The sequence below is a fragment of the Oncorhynchus kisutch genome, linkage group LG11 (assembly GCF_002021735.2).
Source record: "Oncorhynchus kisutch isolate 150728-3 linkage group LG11, Okis_V2, whole genome shotgun sequence".
Lineage (NCBI taxonomy): Eukaryota > Metazoa > Chordata > Actinopteri > Salmoniformes > Salmonidae > Oncorhynchus > Oncorhynchus kisutch.
In genome coordinates, this window is record NC_034184.2 from 20,495,249 (window position 1) to 20,520,322 (window position 25,074).

The following is a 25,074-nucleotide window of genomic DNA, read 5'->3' on the forward strand; positions in this document are numbered from 1 at the left end:
CTGTGCGTGATTTCCTGGAAGACAGGAATGTCAAGTGTTCTGCCATGGCCAGCGAAGAGCCTGGATCTCAGTCCCATTGAGCACGTCTGGGACCTGTTGGAAAGGAGGCTGAGGGCTCGGGCCATCCCCCCCCCAGAAATGTCTGGGAACTTGCAGGTGCCTTGGTGGAAGAGTGGGGTAACATCTCACAGCAAGAACTGGCAAATCTGATGCAGTCCATGAGGAGGAGATGTACTGCAGTACTTAATGCAGCTGGTGGCCACACCAGATACTGTCTGTTACTTCGTTCAGGGACACATTCAATTTGTTAGTCACATGTCTGTGGAACTTGTTCAGTTTGTCTCAGTTGTTGAATCTTGTTATGTTCATACAAATATTGACACATGTTAAGTTTGGTGGAAAAAAACAGTTGACAGTGAGGACATTTCTTGTTTTGCTGAGTTTTAAAAGTAAAATCAATAAATATTAAGTTACCCAGTAAAAAGCACTACTTGAGTAAAAGCCTAAAAGTATTTGCTTTTAATACAACTAAGTATCGAAATGTAATTGCTAAAATATACTTAAGTATCAGAAGTGAAAGTATAAATCATTTAAAATACCGTTATATTATGCAAACTAGATGGCACCATTTTCTTGTTTATTTTTAAGTTACAGATTGTCGGGCACACACGGGCATTTGTGTTTAGTGAGTCCGTGTTTATTGTGTGAGTTGAACCATTGTTCTGTCCTGCTAAGCATTCACAATGTAATGACTACTTTCGGGTGTCAGAAAAACGTATGGAGTAAGAAGGACCAACCTTCCTGTTCAAGTGAGCACAGCACAACAGTGAGTCCAAAAATATGTATTGTATGCTGTTGCATAAAGCACGAGAGATCTTTGATGAAAACCTGCTCCAGAGCAGGTGAAGGTTCACCTTCCAACAGGACAACGCAGAAGTGGCCGGCCCAGCCAGAGCCTCTGGAGAGACCCGAAAATAGCTGTGCAGCGACCCTCCCGATCCAACCTGGCAGCTTGAGGGGATCTGCAGAGAACATTCGTAGAAACTCCCCATATACAGGTGTGTCAAGCGTGTAGCGTCATACCCAAGAAGACTCAAGGCTGTAGTGAACGGTTTCGCTGCCAGAGGCTCCACTGATAGCCTTATGTAGCGGGGCAATAATTCAGTAAGGACAGCTTTATGTAGGCCATAACAGTTTGTGGGCACCATTATAGTGCAATTCATGTATTCGTGTTGTATAGTTGCTTTGCTGGCATGCAATATTTACATGCTGAAATCGCCACGGGTCACAAATATGCTCACTTTCCACTGATAGGATTACCTGTAAAGCACCAACTAAGTGAGAAGCTTGCAATGTGATGGTCACCCTATTTATCCTGTCCTGTGTGTTTTGGTGCTACTTGGGTGAAGCTTACCTAAAGTATTAGCTATGGAGGCGTGGCCTTAGGAAATTACGTTTCGTTTCGAGGCGTGTCAAGGCGATCAAAGTACAGTACATTTTTTCTCCCACTACTGTCTCGGAGCTACAGTGGACGCGGTTGTCGGTGGGCTAATATTTCAGCAACAAAGCGAACGGGATGCAGGGTAGGCAAACCGACTGACAATTGCATGAGTGAGGATACCAGGGAGAGGCTTTTTTAACGGTATTTCTCCGGTATAGGCTGTAGAGCCTACATGTTTTATAACAGACAAAAATAGAAGACAAAAGGACAAACGGGTCATATTTTGCTGGCTCGAAAAGTCGACTCGCTTTCAGTCTGCAACAATGGAATTAAGTTTTATATTGCCTGCTATTCTTTTCACGCTGTTCGCTATTATTCTGGTGACAGCATTGTTCAGCAACAACGATACTTCTACTGTCTCGTCCTCTGGCTCTGCTGCATCCAAAGCGGATCACTCAGGGGAGGGATCTTTGGCGCAGTCCGGGAGAGAGGATGTGAAAACGGGATTAGCTAAATCAGGACCGTCGGTAAATCTTACGGAGAAACAGGGGACAGCAGCAGGGCTAACCTTAACGGACAAATCGGAGGAGGACAGTGAATGTCGATCTGTCGGAAAAATAATGGATCCGATGGCAGCGGACAGAAGGACAGTTGAGGAGGAGGGGCTGCCCGCTGCAGAAGTTAGGACCCATGCTGCTCACGAGAAAAAGGTGAAATCTGGCATTATGGTAGGCTAATATAATGTTCAGTATGAGTAGTGTATATGCCTAATATTTTTCATCAGGTTTGGGGAGTAGCGGATTACAATAAAACTAATCCGTTACATTATACATGTAATCCGATTACATATATTTGAAAACATTACTTATAGGATTACTTTTCAATTCAGAAGAGATGTTTGCGAAAAAAAATATTTGACACTTATTTTTTTCTGAATAGGTAGGTTTTTATCCAAGTGGTGACAGATTTGAATGGGAATACTCTAGAATCCACATAAGAAAATATGTGCATTTTCCAACCAGTGGTGTTTTCACCAAATATACTTTTTGCTGATAAAAATCTGTGCTTGATGACAGTGCACAAAAATGGTACTTTTTCAGTTTAAGTTTTCATGTATCGAATAAAAATCTAAAATTCAATATGTTTCCATCCCATTTTCAACTCTTCCTATAGTTGTGTCACAAAAACGGTTGCTTTAAAAAAAAAAGCCTACTGTGCAGGGTAGGGTGTGCAGGTATAGTCTACACATGATGAGATTATTATGGACAGGAGCGAGGTTATTTTTATTTGTCAAACGGCAGCCAAACATCGATGATCATGTCACCAGAATAAGATCCTCGATATTTATTCCATTCAATTGGCAACAGATTTTCATGCAAGTATAAAAAATCGGTATAAAACAATATGCAAATTTTCTCACTAGAGATGTGTTTCCATCAAATTGACGTGTGGATAAAAGTCTGTGCGTGATGACGTAGTGCACATAAAAATACATTTTGCGGTTAAATTCCCATGTACCTAATAAAAAAATAAAAATTAAATGTTTCATCGCATTTTCAACATTACTGATGGTTTTCTCAAAAACAACAAAAAAATTAGTTATAGCGAGCGTGTCTACTCTGGTATTGGCAGGTGTGCTCTAGCCAACAGCTCATAAATAGTGCGGATAGGCTACCAACATGATGAGATTATTATGGACAAATTAGTAAAATAATTTTTATTTGTCAAAAAGCAGCCAAGCATAGATGATCATGTTACCAGAATAAAACCCGTTGATATTTATTGGAAAGGAGCATCAACCTCATCACCTTGCACTTTCACCACCCCTTGAAGTTATTTAATCTGTAGCCTAATAAACTGTATGCTGTAGTGTAGTGGACATTTGTAGTGGACATTGTAGTGGACATTTCTCGCAAAATTAATTTTACCGACACAAAAAGAACCCACCATGTCTAACATATTTATTTTGTCGACATTTGGAACGTTTACCTACAATTTCTTTCAGGCCTATCATGACATGTTTTATCCGAAAACTACGTTACTCATAAAAAGGTTGGATGGAGACCTGGTTAGTGATACCAAATTAATTTGATAGATCGTGGGGAAAATAGCAGGTATGGGTTTTTGTAGGCTACAGCATGTCTTCCAATGGTGCGATTGCTGTCGGCATCCAAAGATTATCCAATTTTAACAAACACTTGGAGGTAAAGACGACAGCAGTGGTGTAGACTACTGGCGATACGGATATAATTATTATTGATATCTACATAGCACATTGATGGGAATTACACTGCTGCTCTCTCATTTAACTATTTGCTCCGTACCGATTGTGGTTGTTGTTGATGGCTGTTCACAAATGTATATGTGTATTTTAACCCAATAATGGTTCAATTGAAGAAGATTGCGGCCAGTGGAACAATGCTCTCTTGCAACAGCCGCAGTACGGATCCCAAACTATGGAATACAATTTAAGGGAGTTCCTCTCTTCTGAACTGAACCGTGTTGTAGTGCTCCAAAAACTTGTTTAATTTAAGAAGTCCACGAGTAGGGCTTTTATTGCTCAATCTAATTCGTACTGATTCCCCACCCCCCACAAAGTCCATAGGCCTAACCACATATGCGCACTTTTGATAGACTTCCACAGCTGCAAATGATCGAGATATCAAAGTGTCACAAACAAAAACGTTAACAATAGGCCTATAGCAAATGCTGCACATGGCATTAATTGTTCATATGCAAATAGCACTTTTCGGTAGTGCTCAATGCATGCCATTCCAAAAGCAGCATTTCTTTTTCAACTCGACGCAATGAGCTCAATCAGTCCTCCATGACAACAAAATAATAAAATCATCTGATTTTCTGGCTGTGCCAACTACTGGCCGCTCTGCAGAACTGCCTCCAGAAAAGGATTCATGACGAAAATCGCTAGCCTGCGCCTCTTAAGGGAAAAGTAATCAAAGTAATCAGATTATGTTACTGAGAATGGGGTAATCCACAAATTACGTTGCTGATTATAATTTTGGACAGGTAACTCGTAACTGTAACGGATTACATTTAAAAGTAATTTACCCAACCGTATATTCAAATATAATATAATTTATATATTATATTAGTCACAGAATACATTTTACATTACATTTTAGTCATTTAGTAGATGTTCTTATCCAGACCTAGTTACATGAGACAACAACACATTACAATTGTATAAAGTACAGATTCCCTCAACAGAATACACCACTTCTCTCCATGGTCAGGTAGGTATTGCAGGTAATGCACATTATATGCAGCTTTCTGGACCAATAAGTCTACACTGTTTGCTACACAGCCAACTCAATGGGCTTGTTCGCAATTGCAGCTGACAGTGCAGGCGACTGTCGACTGACTGATCTAGAAAGAACCTTGCATCATAAATAACTAATTATTATTTGTAGATCAGTCACTCACAATCGTTGCCGGTCTTGTGGTAATTGACCATTAATTTGAGTCATTTAGCAGATGTTCTCATCCGAAGTGACTTACAGTAGTGAGTGCACAAATTTTCATATTGGTCATATAAGCTCGATCCCTGCAATGTCTCATTGAAGATCTAGATAACTTTTCTGGACTAAAATCTAATCATGATAAGTGTACAATATTACGTATTGGATCTTTATAAAAATACAACTTTTACATTACCTTGCAGTTTACCTAAAGAATGGGCTAACGGTGAAATAGACACACTTGTTATTCATATCATAAAAGATAGAAATGAGCTCTCCACAACAAATAGAAATAGAAAACTAGTATTAATAGACAAGTTCCTGCAACCATGGAGAAGTAAATACTTCTCTTGTTTATGGAAATATTACTAATATACTAATAATCTTAGCAAAATTATTTATCTTCAACTCACAATCTGTGGATTCAATTCGATTAGATAGATTCCAATTCTATGTTAAACATCACAGCGTAGTTGGAAGATATATGGCGCATAGAAATCTGAAGAGGGTGGCCAGCAGAGATATGTGGGATGGGTTGAGGGAAGGTGAGGGTTGGGAAGTGAAATTGGAGACAAGTGGGAGTGGAGTTGCTAGGTGGGGGATTGAATGACTGTCTAAAAGTTAAAAGTCAAAAGTAAAGACAAATTTTAAAAAGTAAGTAAATAACACAGAGGGGCAACATTGTTACATCTAATGCCTGTTTTTGTTGTTGAATTTTACCCCTTTTTCTCCCCAATTGTTAGTAGCTACTATCTTGTCTCATCGCTACAACTCCCGTACGGGCTCGGGAGAGACGAAGGTTGAAAGTCATGCGTCCTCCGATGCACAACCCAACCAAGCCGCATTGCTTCTTAACACAGCGCGCATCCAACCCGGAAGCCAGCCGCACCAATGTGTCGGAAGAAACACCGTGCACCTGGCAACCTTGGTTAGCGTGCACCGCGCCCGGCCCGCCACAGGAGTCGCTGGTGCGCAATGAGACAAGGATATCCCTACCGGCCAAACCCTCTCTAACCCGGACGACGCTAGGCCAATTGTGCTTCGCCCCATGGACCTCCCGGTCGCGGCCGGTTACGACAGAGCCTGGGCGCGAACCCTGAGTCTCTGGTGGCACAGCTGGCGCTGCAGTACAGCGCCCTTAACCACTTTGCCGCCCGGGAGATCGAATGCCTGTTTGCCAGAGGCTGATGCCGCGCAGGTGTTTGTACGCGTGTATACATGCATATACACACACTCGCATTCAAATGTGCACACATGCAAATAGTACCATACAATGCACTGAAACGTATTCAGTTGGCCTTGCTGTTATGATTTTTTGATGTCCTTGATGTCTTTTGTTTTTGCATTGTTGATTTCTGTTTTCCTTTGTTTTTCTCCTTTTTGTCTTTTGTTAATTTTGTTGGTTGTTGGTGCATTGGGGGACGGTGGCTTGAGGGGGGGGGGGGACTTGGGCCGGTGGCTGATAGGTCGCTGGTTCGGTCCCCATTTTGACCTTGTGGGAGATCTGTCGACGTGCCCTTGGGCAAGGCGTTGACCCTGGTTGCTTCTGTGGGTCGCTCTGGATTGGAGTATGTTAGATGACTGAATGTAATGTAAATGTTTAGCGGCTTCACTGCAAGTAGATTGTATGTTTTAATATTAATATTACTAACTCTATTTTATCAATGTACCAATCGGGCTTCAGGAAGAAGCATAGCACAATTACAGCAGCCATGAAGGTTTTAAATGATATCACTGAAGCCATTGACAAAGAACAGCACTGTGTCTCACTTTTTATTGATCTCTAAGGCTTTTGATACAGTTGATCATGCTACACTAAGGCAGAGATTGTCGAGTGTAGGTCTTTCGGAGCATGCAGTTGCATGATTTGCTAACTCTCTGTCTGATAGAACTCAGTGCACTCAATTTGATGGGCTTATGTCTGTTAAATTGTCTGTCTTGAATGGTGTGCCCCAAGGCTCTGTACTTGGTCCTCTCTTATTCACTATTTATATAAATGATTTAGACAAAAATGTCCAAAATGCATAAATTCATTTTTATGCTGATGATACTGTTATTTACTGTTGTGCCTTGTCTCTTACAAAAGCTTTCCAGAACATGCTAACTGCTTTTTATACTGTTCAACATACCTTGTGTCAATTGAAGCTTATCCTCAATACTGAGAAAACTAAACTAATGCTGTTTTCTAATGCAAGAAATAGACCTCTGAACCTTTCACCTATTACTACCTGTCAGGGCAAGGAGATTGAGGTTGTAACCTCATATAAATATCTTGGAATTTTAATTGATGACGGCCTCTCTTTTAAATTGCATATTCAACAACTTACAAAAAATTTTAAACTGAAATTGGGATTTTATTTTAGGAATAAGGCCTGTTTTTCTTTTGAAGCTAGAAGGAGGCTAGTATCAGCTACATTTATGCCTTTACTAGACTATGGGGATATTTTATATATGAATGCTTCCGCTCAGTGTTTGAGATCAATTGACACTCTTTACCATGACACTTTGAGATTTATTTTAAACTGCAAAACCCTTACGCACCACTGCACTTTGTATACCAGGGTTGGCTGGCCTTCTCTAGTCACTCGTAGGCTCAGTCACTGGTATACTTTTATTTACAAAGCCATTTTGGGTTTACTACCTTTTTATTTGTGCATTTTTATTGTTCAGAAATGTGGTGGCTACTCTCTTCGTTTGCTGGACTTTATCCTGCTAACTGTTCCAAATGTCCGAACTGAATTTGGTAAAAGGGCTTTTATGTACTCTGCGCCATCGTCTTGGAACACCTTACAAAATACTTTTAAACTGGAAGAACTTGTCCCGATTGGTGTTTTTAGATCATTGATGAAGGATTTTGAGGCTGATTCCCTGACCTGTCAATGTTTTTAATTTGCTGTTTTATAATCTTGTGAATTCAATGGTTTTTACTAGATTACTTGTAGTTTTTCATGTTGTCTGTCTGTATTTTTTTTGTAATGACTTTGTGCTGCCTATCTTGGCCAGGGCGCTCTTGAAAAATAGATTTTAATCTCAATGAGCCCTTCCTGGTTAAATAAAGGTTAAATAAAATTTTAAAAAATCAATAATAAAAAATACTAATTAAATATCAGTGGCGACCCGTCATTCAGGGCAGGTTGGGACGAGCCCCACCTGTTTTGAACCGTACCTGTTTAGCAAAATACTATACATATTTATATTTATATACTGTACATATTCACCCCTTGGGTGCTGCCATAGATTTACATTAGAAGTGCCCGTCCAAGAAGGCACAAGGTCATTGACCACAGATAAAATTACATAAAATCACGTTATATCTACTGTAGCTTTGATTAGGCTGATCATGTCAACATCATACTTAAAAAATCTTAGCAAGCTAGCTAGCAAGCAGTCATCATCATGAATCACGTTGACAGTCTACTGGCAAATACTTTTCGATCCTTGTCATATAAAGATGAATGATATACTGATTTAAAAAATATATAAACACAACATGCAACAATTTCAATGATTTTACTAAGTTACAGTTCATATAAGGAAATCAGTCAATTAAAATAAATTCATTAGGCCCTAATCTATCGATTTCACATGACTGAGGAGCCAGCCCCAGCCAATCAGAATGAGTTTTTCCCCACAAAGGGGATTTAATACTCCTTAGTTTCATCAGCTGTCCGAGTGGCTGGTCTCAGACCATCCCGTAGATGAAGAAGCCGGATGTGGAGGTCCTGGGCTCGCGTGGTTACACATGGTCTGTGGTTGTGAAATTAACATTAAATTATCTGGCAACAGCTCTGTTGGACATTCCTGCAGTCACTATGCCAATTGCAAACCTTGAGAACTCTGTGGCATTGTGTTATGTGACAAAACTGTACATTTTAGAGTGGCCTTTTAATGTCCCCAGCACAAGGTGCACCTGTGTAATGATCATTTTATTTAATCAGCTTCTTGATATGCCACACCTGTGAGGTGGATGGATTATCTTGGTCAATGAGAAATGCTCACTAACAGGGATGTAAACACATTTGTGCACAACATTTGAGAACATATAAAATATATAAATATATGGATGAGCGATCACTGTGCGGCATAGGCAAGATGCAGTAGATGGTATAGAATACAGTATATACATATGAGATGAGTAATGTAGGATATGTACACATTATATAAAGTGGAGTTATTTAAAGTGACGAGTGATACCTTTATTAAGTCCATTTATTAAAGTAGCCAGAGATTTGAGTCTGTATGTTGGCAGCAGCCTCTCTATGTTAGTGATGGCTGTTTAACAGTCTGATGGCCTATGAAACATGGGACCAACACTTTACATGTTGTGTTTATATTTTTGTTCTGTATAGATAAAATGTATCGGTGCTCATCGGCCATAAATGTTACAAAACAAGTCAGAAATCACAAATTCGTCAGTAAGTGGTTTGGAAGGAATCAGTGGCTAACTGATGCAAAGCAATCACTATTTGGTGGAGAGGGTGTATGTTCCAAGTCTGGGTTTAAGGATTTGAAACATCTGTCTGAAAGGGTACCTTTTCCAACCTTAAAAGGATAAACATTCACACTTAACACCATGGCCAGATTGAATACATTCAGCATGATTTCAGCCATGTTCATGACAACTGAGAACTCAGAACTTTGACTTTGGTGCTTTCAAGGCAACTGGGAACTCGCATAAAAAACGAGCTCATACTGGGAAAATACGTTTTGAACGGTCATCCAACTCTGAGTTCCAAGTCAGGAACTCAGGTCTCTTTCTAGAGCTCCGACTTTCCGACCTGAAGATCACTGACGTCATGATTCAACCTCGTTTTTTCCTGAGTTCCCAGCACCATAAATCCAGAGAATGCCAGATTTTGATGACAAAGTTTGCCCACAAGGACAACTGTGCCACCTTCCTGTTCAAGTGAGCTCAGCACAACAACGATGAGTCCAAAAATAGGCCTACTCCTTGTATGCTGCTACATAAATGATGTAATATACCAGGGATATACAGTGCCTTCGGAAAGTATTCAGATACCTTGACTTTTTCCACATTTTGTTATATTACAGCCTTATTCTAAAATGGATTAAATTGTACTTTGTTGAAGCACCTTTGGCAGCGATTTACAGCCTCAAGTCTTCTTGGGTAGGACGCTACAAGCTTAGCACACCTGTATTTGGGGAGTTTCTCCCATTCTTCTCTGCAGATCCTCTCAATCTCTGTCAGGTTGGATGGGGAGGGTCGCTGCACAGCTATCTTCAGGTCTCTCCAGAGATGTTTGATCAGGTTCAAGTCTGGGCTCTGGCTGGGCCACTCAGAGAAGCCACTCCTGCTTTGTCTTGGCTGTGTACTAAGGGTCGTTGTCCTATTGGAAGATGAACCTTCGCCCCAGGCTGAGGTCTTGAGCTCTCTGAAGCAGGTTTTCATCAAGGATCTCTCTGTACTTTTCACCGTTCATCTTTCTCTTGATCCTGACTAGGTTCTCAGTCCCTGCTGCTGAAAAACATCCCCATAGCATGATTCTGCATGTGTGCTGCATAGATGGTTGTCCTTCTGGAGGGTTCTCCTATCTCCACAAAGGAACTCTGGAGCTCTCGGGTTCTTGGTCACCTGTCTTTATGGGGCCAAACTTCTTCCATTTTAAAATGATGGAGACCACTGCGTTCTTCGGGACCTTTAATGCTGCAAAAATGTTTTGGTACCCTTCCCCAGATCAGTCCTGTCTCGGAGAACAATCCTGTATCCTTCGACCTCATTGTTGATTTTTGCTCTGACATGCACTGTCAACTGTGGTACCTTATATAGACAGGTGTGTGCATTTCCAAATCATGTCCAATCAATTGAATTTACCACAGGTGTATTTCAATCAAGTTGTAGAAACATCTCAAGGATTATCAATGGAAGCAGGATGCACCTGAGCTCAATTGAGTGTCATAGCAAAGGGTCTGAATACTTATGTAAATAAGGTATTTCTGTTTTTTTATATGGAATACATTTGCCAAAATTTCTACAAATCTGTTTTTGCTTTGTGGAAAGTAAAAAAATAAAAAAATTATTCTAAGTGTATGTTGTGTAGTAAGCTGTTAGTCGTCCATGTGTCTCACCCTAAGAATTTGGTCCCTCTTTCCCTCAGAACTTAGCCTATACTGTTCAGACTTTGTGGTGCACATTTGTATTATTGTATTTATTAAGGATCCCCAATAGTTCCTGCCAAAGCAGCAGCTACTCTTCCTGGGGTCCAGCAACATTAAGGCAGTTATATACAATTTAAAATATTACATTTAAAAACACTTTTTACACATTAAGTGTCTTCCCTCAGGCCACTACTCTATCACATATCTACAATACAAATCCATGTGTACGTGTGTGTAGAATGTCATCATCTGTATGTGATTCTCTGCCTGTGTGTGTGTGTCTCTTCACACTCCCCGCAGTTCCCTAAGGTGTAGTTTTATAAAAATAAATTATTTGATTCTACTGCTTGCATCAGTTACCTGACGTGGAATAGAGTTCCATGTAGCCATGGCTCTATGTGGTACTATGTACCTCCCATAGTCTGTTCTGGACTTGGGCATTGTGAAGAGACCTCTGGTGACATGTCTTGTGGGGTATGCGTGGGTGTCTGAGCTGTGTGCTAGTAGTTTAAACAGACACCTCGGTGCATTCAGCATGTCAACACTTCTTACAAAAACAAGTAGTGATGAAGTCAATCTCTCTTCCATATTTGAGCCATGAGAGATTTACATGCATATGATTAATGTTAGCTCTCCATGTACATTTAAGGAATGTTCTTTTTTCCCAAGGTTCCTCTTTGTGGCACCTGACCACACGACTGAATAGTAGTCCAGGTGTTGAAAGTCAGGCCATTCTACTGCCAATGTTTGTCTATGAAGATTGCATGGTTGTGTGCTTGATTTTCTACATCTGTCATCTGTGGCTGAAATAGATGATTTTAAAGTAAGAATAATATAATTGAACTTAGCTGAATAAAATCAAAAAGGATATTTTATTTTATTCCTGAGAATAAAGAAGTATGCAAATTATGTGGCTCTGTTGAGCGTAAAAGAGATCATTTGAAACAGGTCCCATACACTAGATGAAGAGTTATTTGGCAAATTTGAATTATACAAACCTTAGAATGTCTTGAATATATAAACATATATGGGCTGCAAAGATTATAGCCTATTGACTATTTGAAAAAGTCGCAAAAAAAGCTTGCTTTCTGTTCCTTGGCTAAATCAAATCAAATCAAATTTTATTGGTCACATGCAGATGTTAATGTGAGTGTAGCGAAATGCTTGTGCTTATAGTTCCGACAATGCAGTAATATCTAACAAGTAATCTAACAAAGTAATCTAACAAATTCATAACATCTACCTTATACACACAAATGTAAAGAGATGAATAAAAATATGTACATATAAATATATGGATGAGCGATCGCTGTGCGGCATAGGCAAGATGCAGTAGATGGTATAGAATACAGTATATACATATGAGATGAGTAATGTAGGATATGTACACATTATATAAAGTGGAGTTATTTAAAGTGACGAGTGATACCTTTATTAAGTCCATTTATTAAAGTAGCCAGAGATTTGAGTCTGTATGTTGGCAGCAGCCTCTCTATGTTAGTGATGGCTGTTTAACAGTCTGATGGCCTTGAGATTGAAGCTGTTTTTCAGTCTCTCAGTCCCAGCTTTGATGCACCTGTACTGACCACGCCTTCTGGATGGAAGCAGGGGGAACAGGCAGTGACTTGGGCGGTTGTTGATCTTTTTGGCCTTCCAGTGTAGCTACGGCTGTACATTCATTGTGTTCTTTCATCAAGTGATCATATTTTCACCCATGAGACTATTCTCAATTTAATATTGTCTTTACTAATATGTAAAATGTGTTTAGTTTTAGAATGGCCCATTATCAAACGGGCAGGAACAAGAGCAGGGGGAAAAAGGAAGGTAAGGCAATAAATATGCCATGGTGGCGAAGTAAATACAATATAGCAATTAAACACTGGTAGAAGTGCAGTAGATGAATGTGCAAGGTAGAAATACTGGGGTGCAAAGGAGCAAGATAAATCAATACAGTAGGGGATGAGGTAGTTGTTTGTGCTATTTACAGATGGTCTATGTACAGGTGCAGTGATCTGTGAGCTGCTCTGACAGCTGATGCTTAAAGCTAGTGAGGGAGATATGTGTCTCCATTTTCAGTGATTTTTGTAGTTCGTTCCAGTCATTTGCAGCAGAGAACTGGAAGAAGAGGAGGTAAAATAAATACCTGGTTAAATAAAGGTGAAATAAATAAATATAAATAAACACTCTGATAGCGAATGGAGGCCACATTCCCACATTTCGTTTTTAAGCCTGGTATACTTCTCTGGGTTTATAATGGAGCAGCTGAGAAATAAACATAGTAGCAGTTGGGATCCTCCTCTTTTTAGTGTCAACCATCAAAACTCTGCTTTCACATGGGACTGCATATATAAAAATAAAAAAAAGAAACCTCTCACTGTCAACTGCATTTATTTTCAGCAAACTTAACATGTGTAAATATTTGTATGAACATAACAAGATTTGACAACTGAGACATAAACTGAACAAGTTCCACAGACATTTGACTAATATAAATGGAATAATGTGTCTGCGAAAAAAAGGGGGGGTCAATATCAAAACTAACAGTCAGTATCTGGTGTGGCCACCAGCTGCATCAAGTACTGCAGTGCATCTCCTCCGCATGGACTGCACCAGATTTGCCAGTTCTTGCTGTGAGATGTTACCCCACTCTTCCACCAAGGCACCTGTAAGTTTCTGGACATTTCAGTGGGGAATGGCCCTAGCCCTCAGCCTCCTATCCAACTGGTCCCAGACATGCTCAATGGGACTGAGATCCAGGCTCTTCGCTGGCCATGGCAGAACACTGACATTCCTGTCTTGCAGGAAATCACTCACAGAACGAGCAGTATGGCTGGTGGCATTGTCATGCTGGAGGGTCATGTCAGGATGAGCCTGCAGGAAGGGTACCACATGAGGGAGGAGGATGTCTTCCCTGTAACGCACAGCATTGAGATTGCCTGCAATGACAACAAGCTCAGCCCGATGATTATGTGACACACCGCCCCAGACTTTGACGGACCCTCCACCTCCAAATCGATCCCGCTCCAGAGTACAGACATTGCAATTTATTGCCGTGACCACATCTGCAGTCCTCATGCCTCCTTGCCGCATGCCTAAGGCACATTCACGCAGATGAGCAGGGACCCTGGGCATCTTTCTTTTGGTGTTTTTCAGTCATTAGAAAGCCTCTTTAGTGTCCTACATTTTGTGACTTGAATTGCCTACTGTCTGAAAGCTGTTATTGTCTTAATGACCGTTCCACATGTGCATGTGCATTAATTGTTTATGGTTCATTGAACAAGCATGGGAAACAGTGTTTAAACCCTTTACAAGGAAGATCTGTGAAGTTATTTGGATTTTTACAAATTATCTTTGAAAGACAGGGTCCTGAAAAGGGGATGTTTCTTTTTTTGCTATGTTTATTAAGGTACTGTATCTTTACTTTTAGTCAATTGGGTACTTTTCCACCACGGATGTTCAGGTTGGAGCTTTGGAAAGAGGCCAGAGTACCCGACTTAGAATTCTGAGTAGGATGACCATTCAAAAATGTATTTCCCCTGTCGGAGCAATTTTATCTGTGGCCAATGACCTTGAGCCTTCTTGGATGGGCACTTAATGTAAATCTATGATAGCACCCAAGTGGGCTTGAACTGCCTAGCTCTCCATGTAGATTCTGTGGTGACAAAATTAACACCTACGTGCTGTGCTTTCGCTGGCTGAACCACCATAACAGAGCTAGGCAGAAACACCAGCATTTTGGAGCTGCCTTACTCAAGTTGACATCAGCAAACCTCTCACCCACACGATGCCATACACATGGTCTGCCATCTGCCCGGTACAGTTGAAACCGGGATTCATCCATGAAGAGCACACTTTTCCAGCGTGCCAGTGGCCATCAAAGGTGAACATTTTCCCACTGAAGTCGGTTTCAATGGCGAACTACAGTCAGGTCAAGACCGTGGTGAGGACGACTAGCATGCAGATGAGCTTCCCTGAGGCGGATTCTAACAGTTTGTGCAGAAATAAGATGGCTTATGGTAGAGAAATTAACATTAAATTATCTGACAGCAACTCTGGTGGACATTCCTGCAGTCAGAATGTCAATTGCAAGTTCCCTCAAAACTTGAGACATCTGTGTGTTGTGTGACAAAACTGCACATTTTAGAGTGGCCTTTTATTGTCCCCAGCACCAGGTGCACCTATGTAATGATCATGCTGTTTAATCAGCTTCTTGATATGCCACACCTGTCAGGTGGATGGATTATCTTGACAAAGGCTAAATGCTCACTAAAAGGCTTGTAAACAAATTTGTGCACAAATAAGATTTTTGTGCGTATGGACTTTTTTTCTGGGATCTTTTATTTCAACTCGTGAAACATGGGACCAACACTTTACGTTGGTCCCATGTTGAGTCTCTCGGATTTACATTTACGTCTAGTATATGAGACCAGGCTGTGTCATGTTCTGATCCCATATCTCCACATAGTTTTGCAAACAGGCGTATGCGCAGTGGATGCGGTTTGATGTAGTTACCTTTACCTTTTTTTTATTTTTATTGTTTTTATTTAAGGATATAAGTCAGTTAAGAACAAATTCTTATTTATAATGACGGCCTACCGGGGAACGGTGGGTTAACAGCCTTGTTCAGGGGTAGAACGACAGATTTTTACCTTGTCAGCTCGGGGATATGATCCAGCAACCTTTTGGTTCTGGCCCAATGCTCTAACCACTAGGCTACCTGCTGCCCTTGCTGCAGTATATCTCCGACTTCTATGCTCAGCTCTTTTGCCGCCAGTTTCTCTCATAAAATGCGTCCATATGGCAGAGGGAGACACATTCATAACTAGAGTGTAGAGGCCTGTCCGCTGTCCCACAATAGATGGAGCCCCATCTGTGCAAAAGCCCACCATTCGATCCCATGGAATCTGTTGTTCGTGAATATTGCCACGCAGCACACTGAACATCCCCTGTGCCGTTTCTTGCTCGGGAATCGTGAGACAGAAGAATATGTCCTTGTGAGTAGCATCCCCTGACATGTATAGCGAACATAAGTCAATGTATGGGCATCTGGGCCCTCACAACTAACGTCCATTTGGAGAGCATTAGGAGTTTTTGAGTTGTTCAGTCAGAGTTTCCTCTTGATTGCTAGCAATAGCATAGATTCTTCGTTTAACAGTGTTATCTGACAAAGGTATTGATGTGAGTTTCTGTGCCTCTGCCTCCCCACACATTGTTTTCACCATATTAATTGCAGCCAGTAAAATCAAAGTCTCTGCAATAGTGTGTGGTTTCATAGCGTAGCGGGCCTAGCCATTCACCGTGGGAATAATATATATTATTGATAGAATTTTCTCCGGATTTTGGAAATTCTCTTGTGACCCCATTTTCATATCAGGCAAAACCACGTGGGGTCGTGACCCCTAGTTTGGGAACTTCTGGTTTAGTCCAATGTTTCTCAACCTCTCCCTTTCTGTTTCTCTTCCTCTCTGACAGTCTGGCCAACGGTACTCGACCTCAAACCCTGCCTCAGCGCCAGTGGATATTCCAGGTAGAGACTTTGGTCACCTACAGTTCCCTGAGGGGGGGTCGTTACTGTGCCCTTTCTCCTACCGACAGACAGGGGGTGCCACAGAGAGCCCAGAGTACAGCAACGGTGAGTAAGCCACTGCTTCAATCACTGTGGATAGAGCAATGGCCACCAACTTTGGTCCGGTTGACTTATACAATTTGCCAGCTTTTGTTTCAGCCTAGCAATAACACACCCTGATTTCAGCTAATCAAGGTCTTGGTGATCAGTTGATCAGTAGACTTAGGTGTGTTACTGTTGGCTGGGAAAAAAATCATGCACAGCATGTAGCTCTTCAGGACTTGGGCTGGTGAATGACCACTGGGATTCAAACAGCACCAAGAGAGCCTTTTCTCTCAGCAGATATGGAGGTAGTGGAAGTGCCCCTGAAATACGTCCCTGGCATGCTGCGGACCAGCCAGATGGAGAAGATGATGACCAAAGAGGAGCTGGAGGAGGAACAGAGGTCAGTGCTGGGCTGCATCTCAATTCTCTGGCGGGCTTCCTCTCCTAGTCTCCTCCCCTTTCCCCATATTCAACTGCTACTGCATACCAGCAGTAACTGGCCGTGTCCGAGTACCCACACTTGCGTTCTAAATAGTAGGCTTTTTGGGTATGCGAATATAGAACGTTTTATAGGATGTGACATTTTCAAAAATTAGTATACTTTAAATACCAGGGTGACATACTATTTTCAGCTTTTCATCAAGTAGAATTTGCTGTACACTGAAGAATATAATTGTCTTTTCAGACCCATGTGCGTTTGACAACAACTGATAATCAGAATAGGGGACACACTCTACCAAAACAAATTAATGGCGTGGAACAAGAACAATTGCGCATTACATGGCACTTTCTCAGTATGGACGAGCTTAGTATGTTATTATTTGTTACTTACTGCATACATTTGAACTAAACAGTACATCCTAAATAGTATGTAGTACGATTAGTACACAGTATGTAGTTTTAGTAAGTAGTACGCAAGACAGATTTTGGACATGGCCATTATAAATTGTCTTTCCCACTGTTTAACCCACTGCTGTCCAGCGTCCTCTGCTACCTTACAGCCCCTCTCCTCCTCTCCAAGCGTCAGTGTGTGTCAGTGTGTGTTGTCTCTGTGAGGCTGGCTGTGCTTAGCAGCTGCTTCTATCCACGGCACCACTGGGGACTTAGGACCAGGGCTCCGAAAACAAGGCACAGGAAAAAAAGAAAGAAAGAACAAAAGGAAACACCCCCATGAGTTGAGGGAGATAACACAAAACTGACCTTAGATCAGTGTTCCAGGGCAGCTTCATCTTACTCCAGCAGAAACCTAGGCCTCCTATTCAGAGACGCACCCAGGCCTGGTGTCTGTCTGTAACATCTGTGTCCTGCTCTCTATTTCTGCAGGGTAGAGTTCACCACTGACTTTACCTCTCTGTAAGTCCCTCGGACAGACAGACAGACATGCAGACAGACAGGGCTGTAGTAAAAACATGGTAATGTATGAACATAAGAATTGCGCTAATTCATTAGGGTCTTCATTGCCTGACCATGCTAGAACAGATTGATGTGCTTAAACTCTAACCTCCGATGTGATTTTTAACCTTAAACTAAACTGACACCAAAAAGCAAAGGTATCTAAAAGTTTCAGTTCTGAAGCCCCTTGTCTTTTCAAGCATGGCCATCTAGTGACCTACCATCCAGTCCCCTGGCCTCACGCTTATACCAGATGTCTCTCAACTGCATTCCTCGAGAGACCAGCAGATGCTGCTGCCCTCAAGGACTGGACCAGTCCCATATCCCCATGTCTCTCATCCGTACCTCATGCTCCTCAACCATTACCCCCCTCCTCCTCCTCTTTCCTGCTCCATCCCCCCAGCTCCCCTGAGGATGTTGCCATGGTTCCCATGTGTTAAATATAAATCAGGTGTTTCTCAGGGGTGGGTAAGGTGTTGATTGGGACCTAACAGTTGATGGATCGCCTCAAACCAGATGACACTTCCCCTATTTGATACAACTCATATGACAATTCCCCATTTGACCAAGAGGTGGTGCATTGCATCACCAAAAGCAGTTTGCTGTTTTTTTGTCATGAGTCTTGTTCTGGAGGCAGCTCTGCAGAGGGGTCACTAGAGCTTTTTAAATTTATTTTAGAGCTGGCACAGCCACAGTCATAAAAGCTGATATGAAACCTAACCTTAACACTAATCCTAGCCACACTGCTAACCCTAATGCCTAACCTTAAAAACGATTTTTACAATATAGACAATTTTGACTTTGCAGCTGGCCCATCTAGCGGAAATCGCTTAGTTCTGCCTCCAGGACAAGACTCGTCCCAATAAATGTCAATCCGCTCACCAAACTCTATTTGGTAGTTATTTTGCATCTGGCTTGCTGGTTTGATAATTTAGAGCAAACAATGCAATTATTGTATTTTGTTTCAGATTTGATCCAGACAAGGCGTGTAGGATGATTGTATGATACCACCCTCCGCCTGGTCATATGTTTTTGTTTTTAGAGATCGGTTCAGTGGCCAATTTGCTCACACCATATTCCCTGTTCTGTGTTGGCTGTGTTTCTCCATGCTGCACTTGGCTGTGCTTGGCTGGGCTGTACCATCATCTAGCTTTGCTGACCTATGTTCTGTACCTGTATCATGAACCACTTGTCGTTAACCATCTGTGCATGTGTGTATACTAGAGTTTTTTTTTTTTTTTACCTGCCTCTGTCCCTGTGGGCTCTATCTCTGTCATTGACCAGGTGAGAGCAGCAGGGTGGAGACTCAGATTGGTTTACCTGTGTGTTTTTCCCAGGGTGCAACGGGAGCAGCTGGCAGCCATCTTCCAGCTGCTGAAGGAGAACCAGGAGACGTTTGGGGAGGTGTCAGAGGGAGACGTGGAGGAGCAGCTCAGACTCTACTCCATCTGATCCCCTACTCTACTCACACCCTACTACAACTGACTACAACATCTGAACCCCTACTCTACTCACATCCTACTTCAACTGACTACAGCATCTGAAACCCTACTCTACTCACATGCTACTACAACTGACTACAGCATCTGAACCCCTACTCTACTCACATCCTACTTCAACTGACTACAACATCTGAACCCCTACTCTACTCACACGCTACTACAACTGACTACAGCATCTGAAGCCCTACTCTACTCACACCCTACTAGTTTTCTGTACTAATTCTAACTCTACTTTCCCCAAACTCTACTCTGTTAATCCCACATGAAACTGACAATCAAGATGATTAAGGGGGCATTGTTTCAATGGTCCACTCTATTTTGAACCGCATACCCTTCTCTGAAGACTCTGGGGCGTTGAAATAACCAATAAGGTTTTGGATAGTTGGACCTGAGTCATTTGATTGGTCTGATACAATCTAAGACATTGGTATTCAAAGTCGTGGTCGCGACCAGGTGAACTGCAGTGGTGTCGCCAACATGATTTCGTTTTTTTGTATAGTTTTTCGTAACAAAAAATCAAGATTACACATTATTGTATGGGACAATATACAATATAACGTTTTTGAGAAAGATCATTTGAAAAATACAATTTTATTGAGTAAATGTATTTATTGGTTTCTTCATTTTGATAAGAGATGAAAATATAATTAATTGAAGGTTTTTTGTTGATGTAAAAATCTAAATTTACAGATTTGAAGGTGTTGTCATTAGATTTGGGGTGGAGTCGCAAGATATTATTGGGAGAAAAATGGGGTCCCGACTGAGAGTTTGAATACCACTGATCTAAGAGGTTCTTATACCGTACACACCCATGAAAGCCAATAGTTTCGGCAAGCCTCATGGTGAAACAACATACACTTATCTGAATGCACCTTTCTCCTTTCACCTATTCCCTACCTTTCCTCGCCCAAATCCTTCTCTCACCCATCGCTATCACTCCTACCATTTCCAATGCAGCAGATGTCCTTCTCTAGACAGCTCTGTGCAAGCAAACACAACATTGGCACAATCACAAACATGTACATTAGATACTCCTATGTACATTAGATACTGCTGTTTATTACTTCTTAATGGTACTTAATGGTTTAATACCATTCAAAACAATAAACACAGTGTATTTGATACAAGTAATGGTGTCATCATTGTATCAGGGTTCTTTACTGCTGTGATGGTTGTCAAGAATCATCCTGTTCTTTCTCTCTCCACCATGTTTTTCTTTATGCCATGAAATGCTACTCTGTTAAATAGTTACTATAAGTTTTGAGTACACTACAGGTTGCAGTGAAAGTACATGAAACAAGTTATTACATTTTTTGTATTTATGCCAACCGTCAGTGGCAGTGTTGTATCGGTTTAAGTAGTTGATGGATACGTTGTCAAAGGTTGAGCACCTCTTTTAACATTGTCAGTATTGCAGTCTTTGTAAAAGCATGTGACAATAAAGAGCTGGAGTGTTAAGAGGATGTGCATTTCACAGTAACTTAATGGAAGTTAGTTGCCTGGAAGTTTCTGTGAATTTTATCAAACCGAACTGGAAACTAGCTGCCAGTAACTTATTGTACTTTCACTGAACTTTTTTCATTACAAGATAGCTTAACATTAGTTAACAACTACTAAGCATTCTTTGTGGTGAGCACACTTGGGACTCACTTGGCCTGAATCTCTTGGTTGGCTGCAAACTGACCTTCCTGCTACACAATCAGGCCAGTGAGCGTGACAGAGATCAGCCTCAGTAAGTTACTGTGAATTTTACAATAACTTCTTGCAGCAAGCTGAGAGTAAATTATTGAAAAATTAACTATCTTCCTGGTGACCAACTGCCATTAAGTTAATGACAAATACACAGTAAACGCTCTTAACACTGCAGCTCTTGATTTTCACAAGCTCTTACAAAGACTGTAGAACTGGGAGTGGAGAAATTAAGTGCTCAACGGTCATCAACATAATGAAAAATGCACATATGTACCCTTAAGGGTACAGATCCGTACCAGTACCTAACAGTGTGTGCCATAAGCACATCTGAAGTATCCTATAAGCAATGTTTCCTCTAAACTGCGCGCTTGCGAGTTGTTAACATGTTGACCTGAAGTAAAGGTGTTCAGTTTAATTGCACGACAAGCCTCCTTGCATTTGTAACATTTGGTGACAAAGATGGCCGAGTTTAGCTTACCTCCACCATCTCCATTTCTCCCTGTCCCTGGAGATCCACCTGTTCCATGGAATCCCTGGTTTCAATCCTTTCAGTTGTATACGGTAGCTATCAATCTGCATGGAGCTGCCAATGCACGAAAACAGGAGATTTTACTCCACTGTCTCGGAGCTGAGGGACAACTTGTCTTCTCCACTCTACAGCCAGTGGATAACAAGTTTACATTGGCATTCCAAGCTCTCGAGGAACACTACAGTGGCGCACGAAGTATGATCATGCATCGTTTTCTCTTCAGACAAGAGCTCAACTGCCGGGTGAGTCCGTAGCACAGTTTGTCTCCTCCTTGAGAGAGCTAGTGGGACCATGCATATTCGGACCACTCAAAAACGAGTTTGTAGGTGCTCAGTTCGTTAAAAAAATATAAAGTGCTCCACTGAGGGAGAAACTGTTGTTAGAGACTGATCATCTGACACTGAATGTCACGCCCTGACCATAGACAGCTTTTTATGTCTCTATTTTGAGTTGGTCAGGGTGTGATTTCGGTGGGCATTCTATTTTCTATGTTTTGGTATTTGTTTTGGCCAGGTATGGTTCTCAATCAGGGACAGCTGTCTATCGTTGTCTCTGATTCGGAATCATACTTAGGTAGCCCTTTTTCCCTCCTTTCAGTGTGGGTAGTTAACTTTGTTTGTGGCACTTAGCCCTGTAAGCTTCACGGTTGTTCTTTCGTTTGTTGTTTTGTTGGCGACATTTTAAAATAACAGAAAATGTATGCCCACCACGCTGCACTTTGGTCCACTTCTTTTGATGGCCGTGACAGAACTACCCACCACCAAGAGACCAAGCAGCGTGTGCCAACCTGGAGGACGAGCTGGACCGGGGAGGAGAGAATGGCAGGGGACAAGACCCGGTCACGGAAGCCTGAGAGGCAGCTCCAAAACACTTTTTTGGGGGGGCACACAGGGAGATTGGCGGAGTCAGCATTTAGACCTGAGCCAACTCCCCGTGTTTACCGTGGGGAGCATGTGACTGGTCAGGCACCGTGTTATGGGGTGATGCGCACGGTGTCTCGAGTGAGCATTCACAGGCCGGTGTGCTCTGTGCCAGCATCCCGCATTTGCCGGGTGGAAGTGGGCATCCAGCCAGAACGGGTTGTGCCAGCTCTGCGCTCGAGACTTCCAGTGCGCCTCCACAGCCCAGTGTATCCGATGCCCGTCCCATGCACCAGGCCTCCTGTGTGTTTCTCCAGTCCGGTGAGTCCTGTGCCTGCTTCAAGGACCAGGCCTCCTGTGTGTCTCCCCAGCCTGGTGAGTCCTGTGCCTGCGCCCAGAACGAAGCCTCCAGTGATGATCCATGGCACAAAACCTCCAGTGATGATCCATGGCACGAAGCCTCCAGTGATGATCCATGGCACGAAGCCTCCAGTGATGATCCATGGCACGAAGCCTCCAGTGATGGTCCATGGCAAGAAGCCTCCAGTGATGATCCATGGCACGAGGCCTCCAGTGATGATCCATGGCAAGAAGCCTCCAGTGAGGAGTCATGGCACGAAGCCTCCAACGATGGCCTCCAGTCCGGAGCCTCCAGTGATGGCCTCCAGTCCGGAGCCTCCAGCGACGGCATCCAGTTCGGAGCCTCCAGCGACGGCATCCAGTCCGGAGCCTCCAGCGATGGCCTCCAGTCCGGGGCCCGCAACGAGGGTCCCCACACCAGAGGCGCTACCAAAGGAGGGTGAGCCAGAGTTGGAGCGGGGTCTACATCCCGCACCAGAGCCACCCCCGCGGATAGATGCCCACCCAGACCCTCTCCTATCGGTTCAGGTTTTGCGGCCGTAGTCCGCACCTTTGGAGGGGATACTGTCACGCCCTGACCTTAGAGAGCTTTTTATGTCTCTATTTTGGTTTGGTCAGGGTGTGATTTGGGTGGGCATTCTATGTTCTATTTTCTATGTTTTGGTATTTCTTTGTTTTGTCCAGGTATGGTTCTCAATCAGGGACAGCTTGTCTATCCTTGTCTCTGATTCGGAATCATACTTAGGTAGCCCTTTTTCCCTCCTTTCAGTGTGGGTAGTTAACTTTGTGTGTGGCACTTAGCCCTGTAAGCTTCACGGTTGTTTCTTTCGTTTGTTGTTTTGTTGGCAACATTTTAAAATAAAATAAAATGTACGCTCACCACCCTGCACTTTGGTCCACTTCTTTTGACGGCCGTGACACTGAAGCAAAAGTGTCACTTTTGAACAATGTCACTTAAGAATCATTCTTCTCACATGTTCCACTGTAGAGACCAGCAGTATCCCTCTAAATCTACAACCACACACCTATCGCAATCATTGGGACTGTCCCACTGCCAGTCTGTTACAAATCCACACTGGCCACACAGTTCTGCATTGCAATAGATGGCGCTAACATCCTGGGACTGGACTTATTTCATGCCCTAGGATTGCACATGTGCAGCACTTGCCTACACCAGTGTGTATGGAGTACTCACAACTGTTTGAGGGGTTAGGTAACCTCAGAGGTTTTGTCCATTGGCCTACAGTCACCAAAGAGGTCAAGCCAGTAATCCAGCCATTGTGGAGGAAGCCCATTCTCAAGGGACTTGACAACCTCCTGGAGGATGACATCATCAAGCCCATTGATACCTTGTCCTTGGGTCTCTAACCTGGTCGTTGCGCCCAATTAAAAAGGTGATCTTCAAATCTGCATGGACTGCAGGGCCATGAACAAAGAGATTATTCCCGACAAGTACCCGCTACCAACGGCTGAGGGGCTCACAACCCATTTTTATGGACACTGTGTTAACAACCCTCCAGGCAAGCTTCAATGCCATACAACTCTCCTTCTGTGGCCTCCAATTGCTCTTAAATACAAGTAAAGCTAAATGCATGCTCTTCAACCGATTGCTGCCTGCACCTGCCCGCCTGTCCAACATCACTACTCTGGACGGCTCTGACTTAGAATACGTGGACAACTACAAATACCTAGGTGTCTGGTTAGACTGTAAACTCTCCTTCCAGACACACATCAAACATCTCCAATCCAAAGTTAAATCTAGAATTGGCGTCCTATTTCGCAACAAAGCATCCTTCACTCATGCTGGCAAACATACCCTTGTAAAACTGACCATCCCAACAATCCTCGACTTCGGCGATGTCATTTACAAAATAGCCTCCAATACCATACTCAACTAATTGGATGCAGTCTATCACAGTGCCATCCGTTTTGTCACCAAAGCCCCAAATACTATCCACCATTGCGACCTGTACGCTCTTGTTGGCTGGCCCTCGCGTCATACTCGTCGCCAAACCCAATGGCTCCATGTCATCTACAAGACCCTGCTAGGTAAAGGCCCCCCCTTATCGCAGCTCGCTGTCACCATAGCAT

At 42.5% G+C, this 25,074-nt stretch overlaps 1 protein-coding gene across 4 annotated transcripts; it reads left to right on the forward strand.

Moving 5' to 3' along the window:
• Positions 1-1,469: 1,469 nt before the first annotated feature.
• mxra7 (matrix-remodelling associated 7) lies at positions 1,470-20,669 on the forward strand. 4 transcript variants are annotated; one of them, XR_002256526.2, is made up of 5 exons: positions 1,470-2,169; positions 16,510-16,669; positions 16,946-17,048; positions 17,972-18,060; positions 19,378-20,669. XR_002256526.2 is itself a non-coding variant. In XM_020495532.2 (4 exons), exons 1-4 carry the CDS (start codon positions 1,765-1,767, stop codon positions 19,490-19,492), a joined length of 783 nt encoding a protein of 260 aa, XP_020351121.1. In that variant the 5' UTR covers positions 1,470-1,764; the 3' UTR covers positions 19,493-20,669. The 4 variants fall into 4 exon arrangements, 2 of the variants coding, with proteins under 2 accessions (XP_020351121.1, XP_020351122.1); XR_004211588.1 differs by having other exon boundaries at positions 1,470-2,151; XM_020495532.2 differs by lacking the exon at positions 17,972-18,060.
• Positions 20,670-25,074: the final 4,405 nt, after the last annotated feature.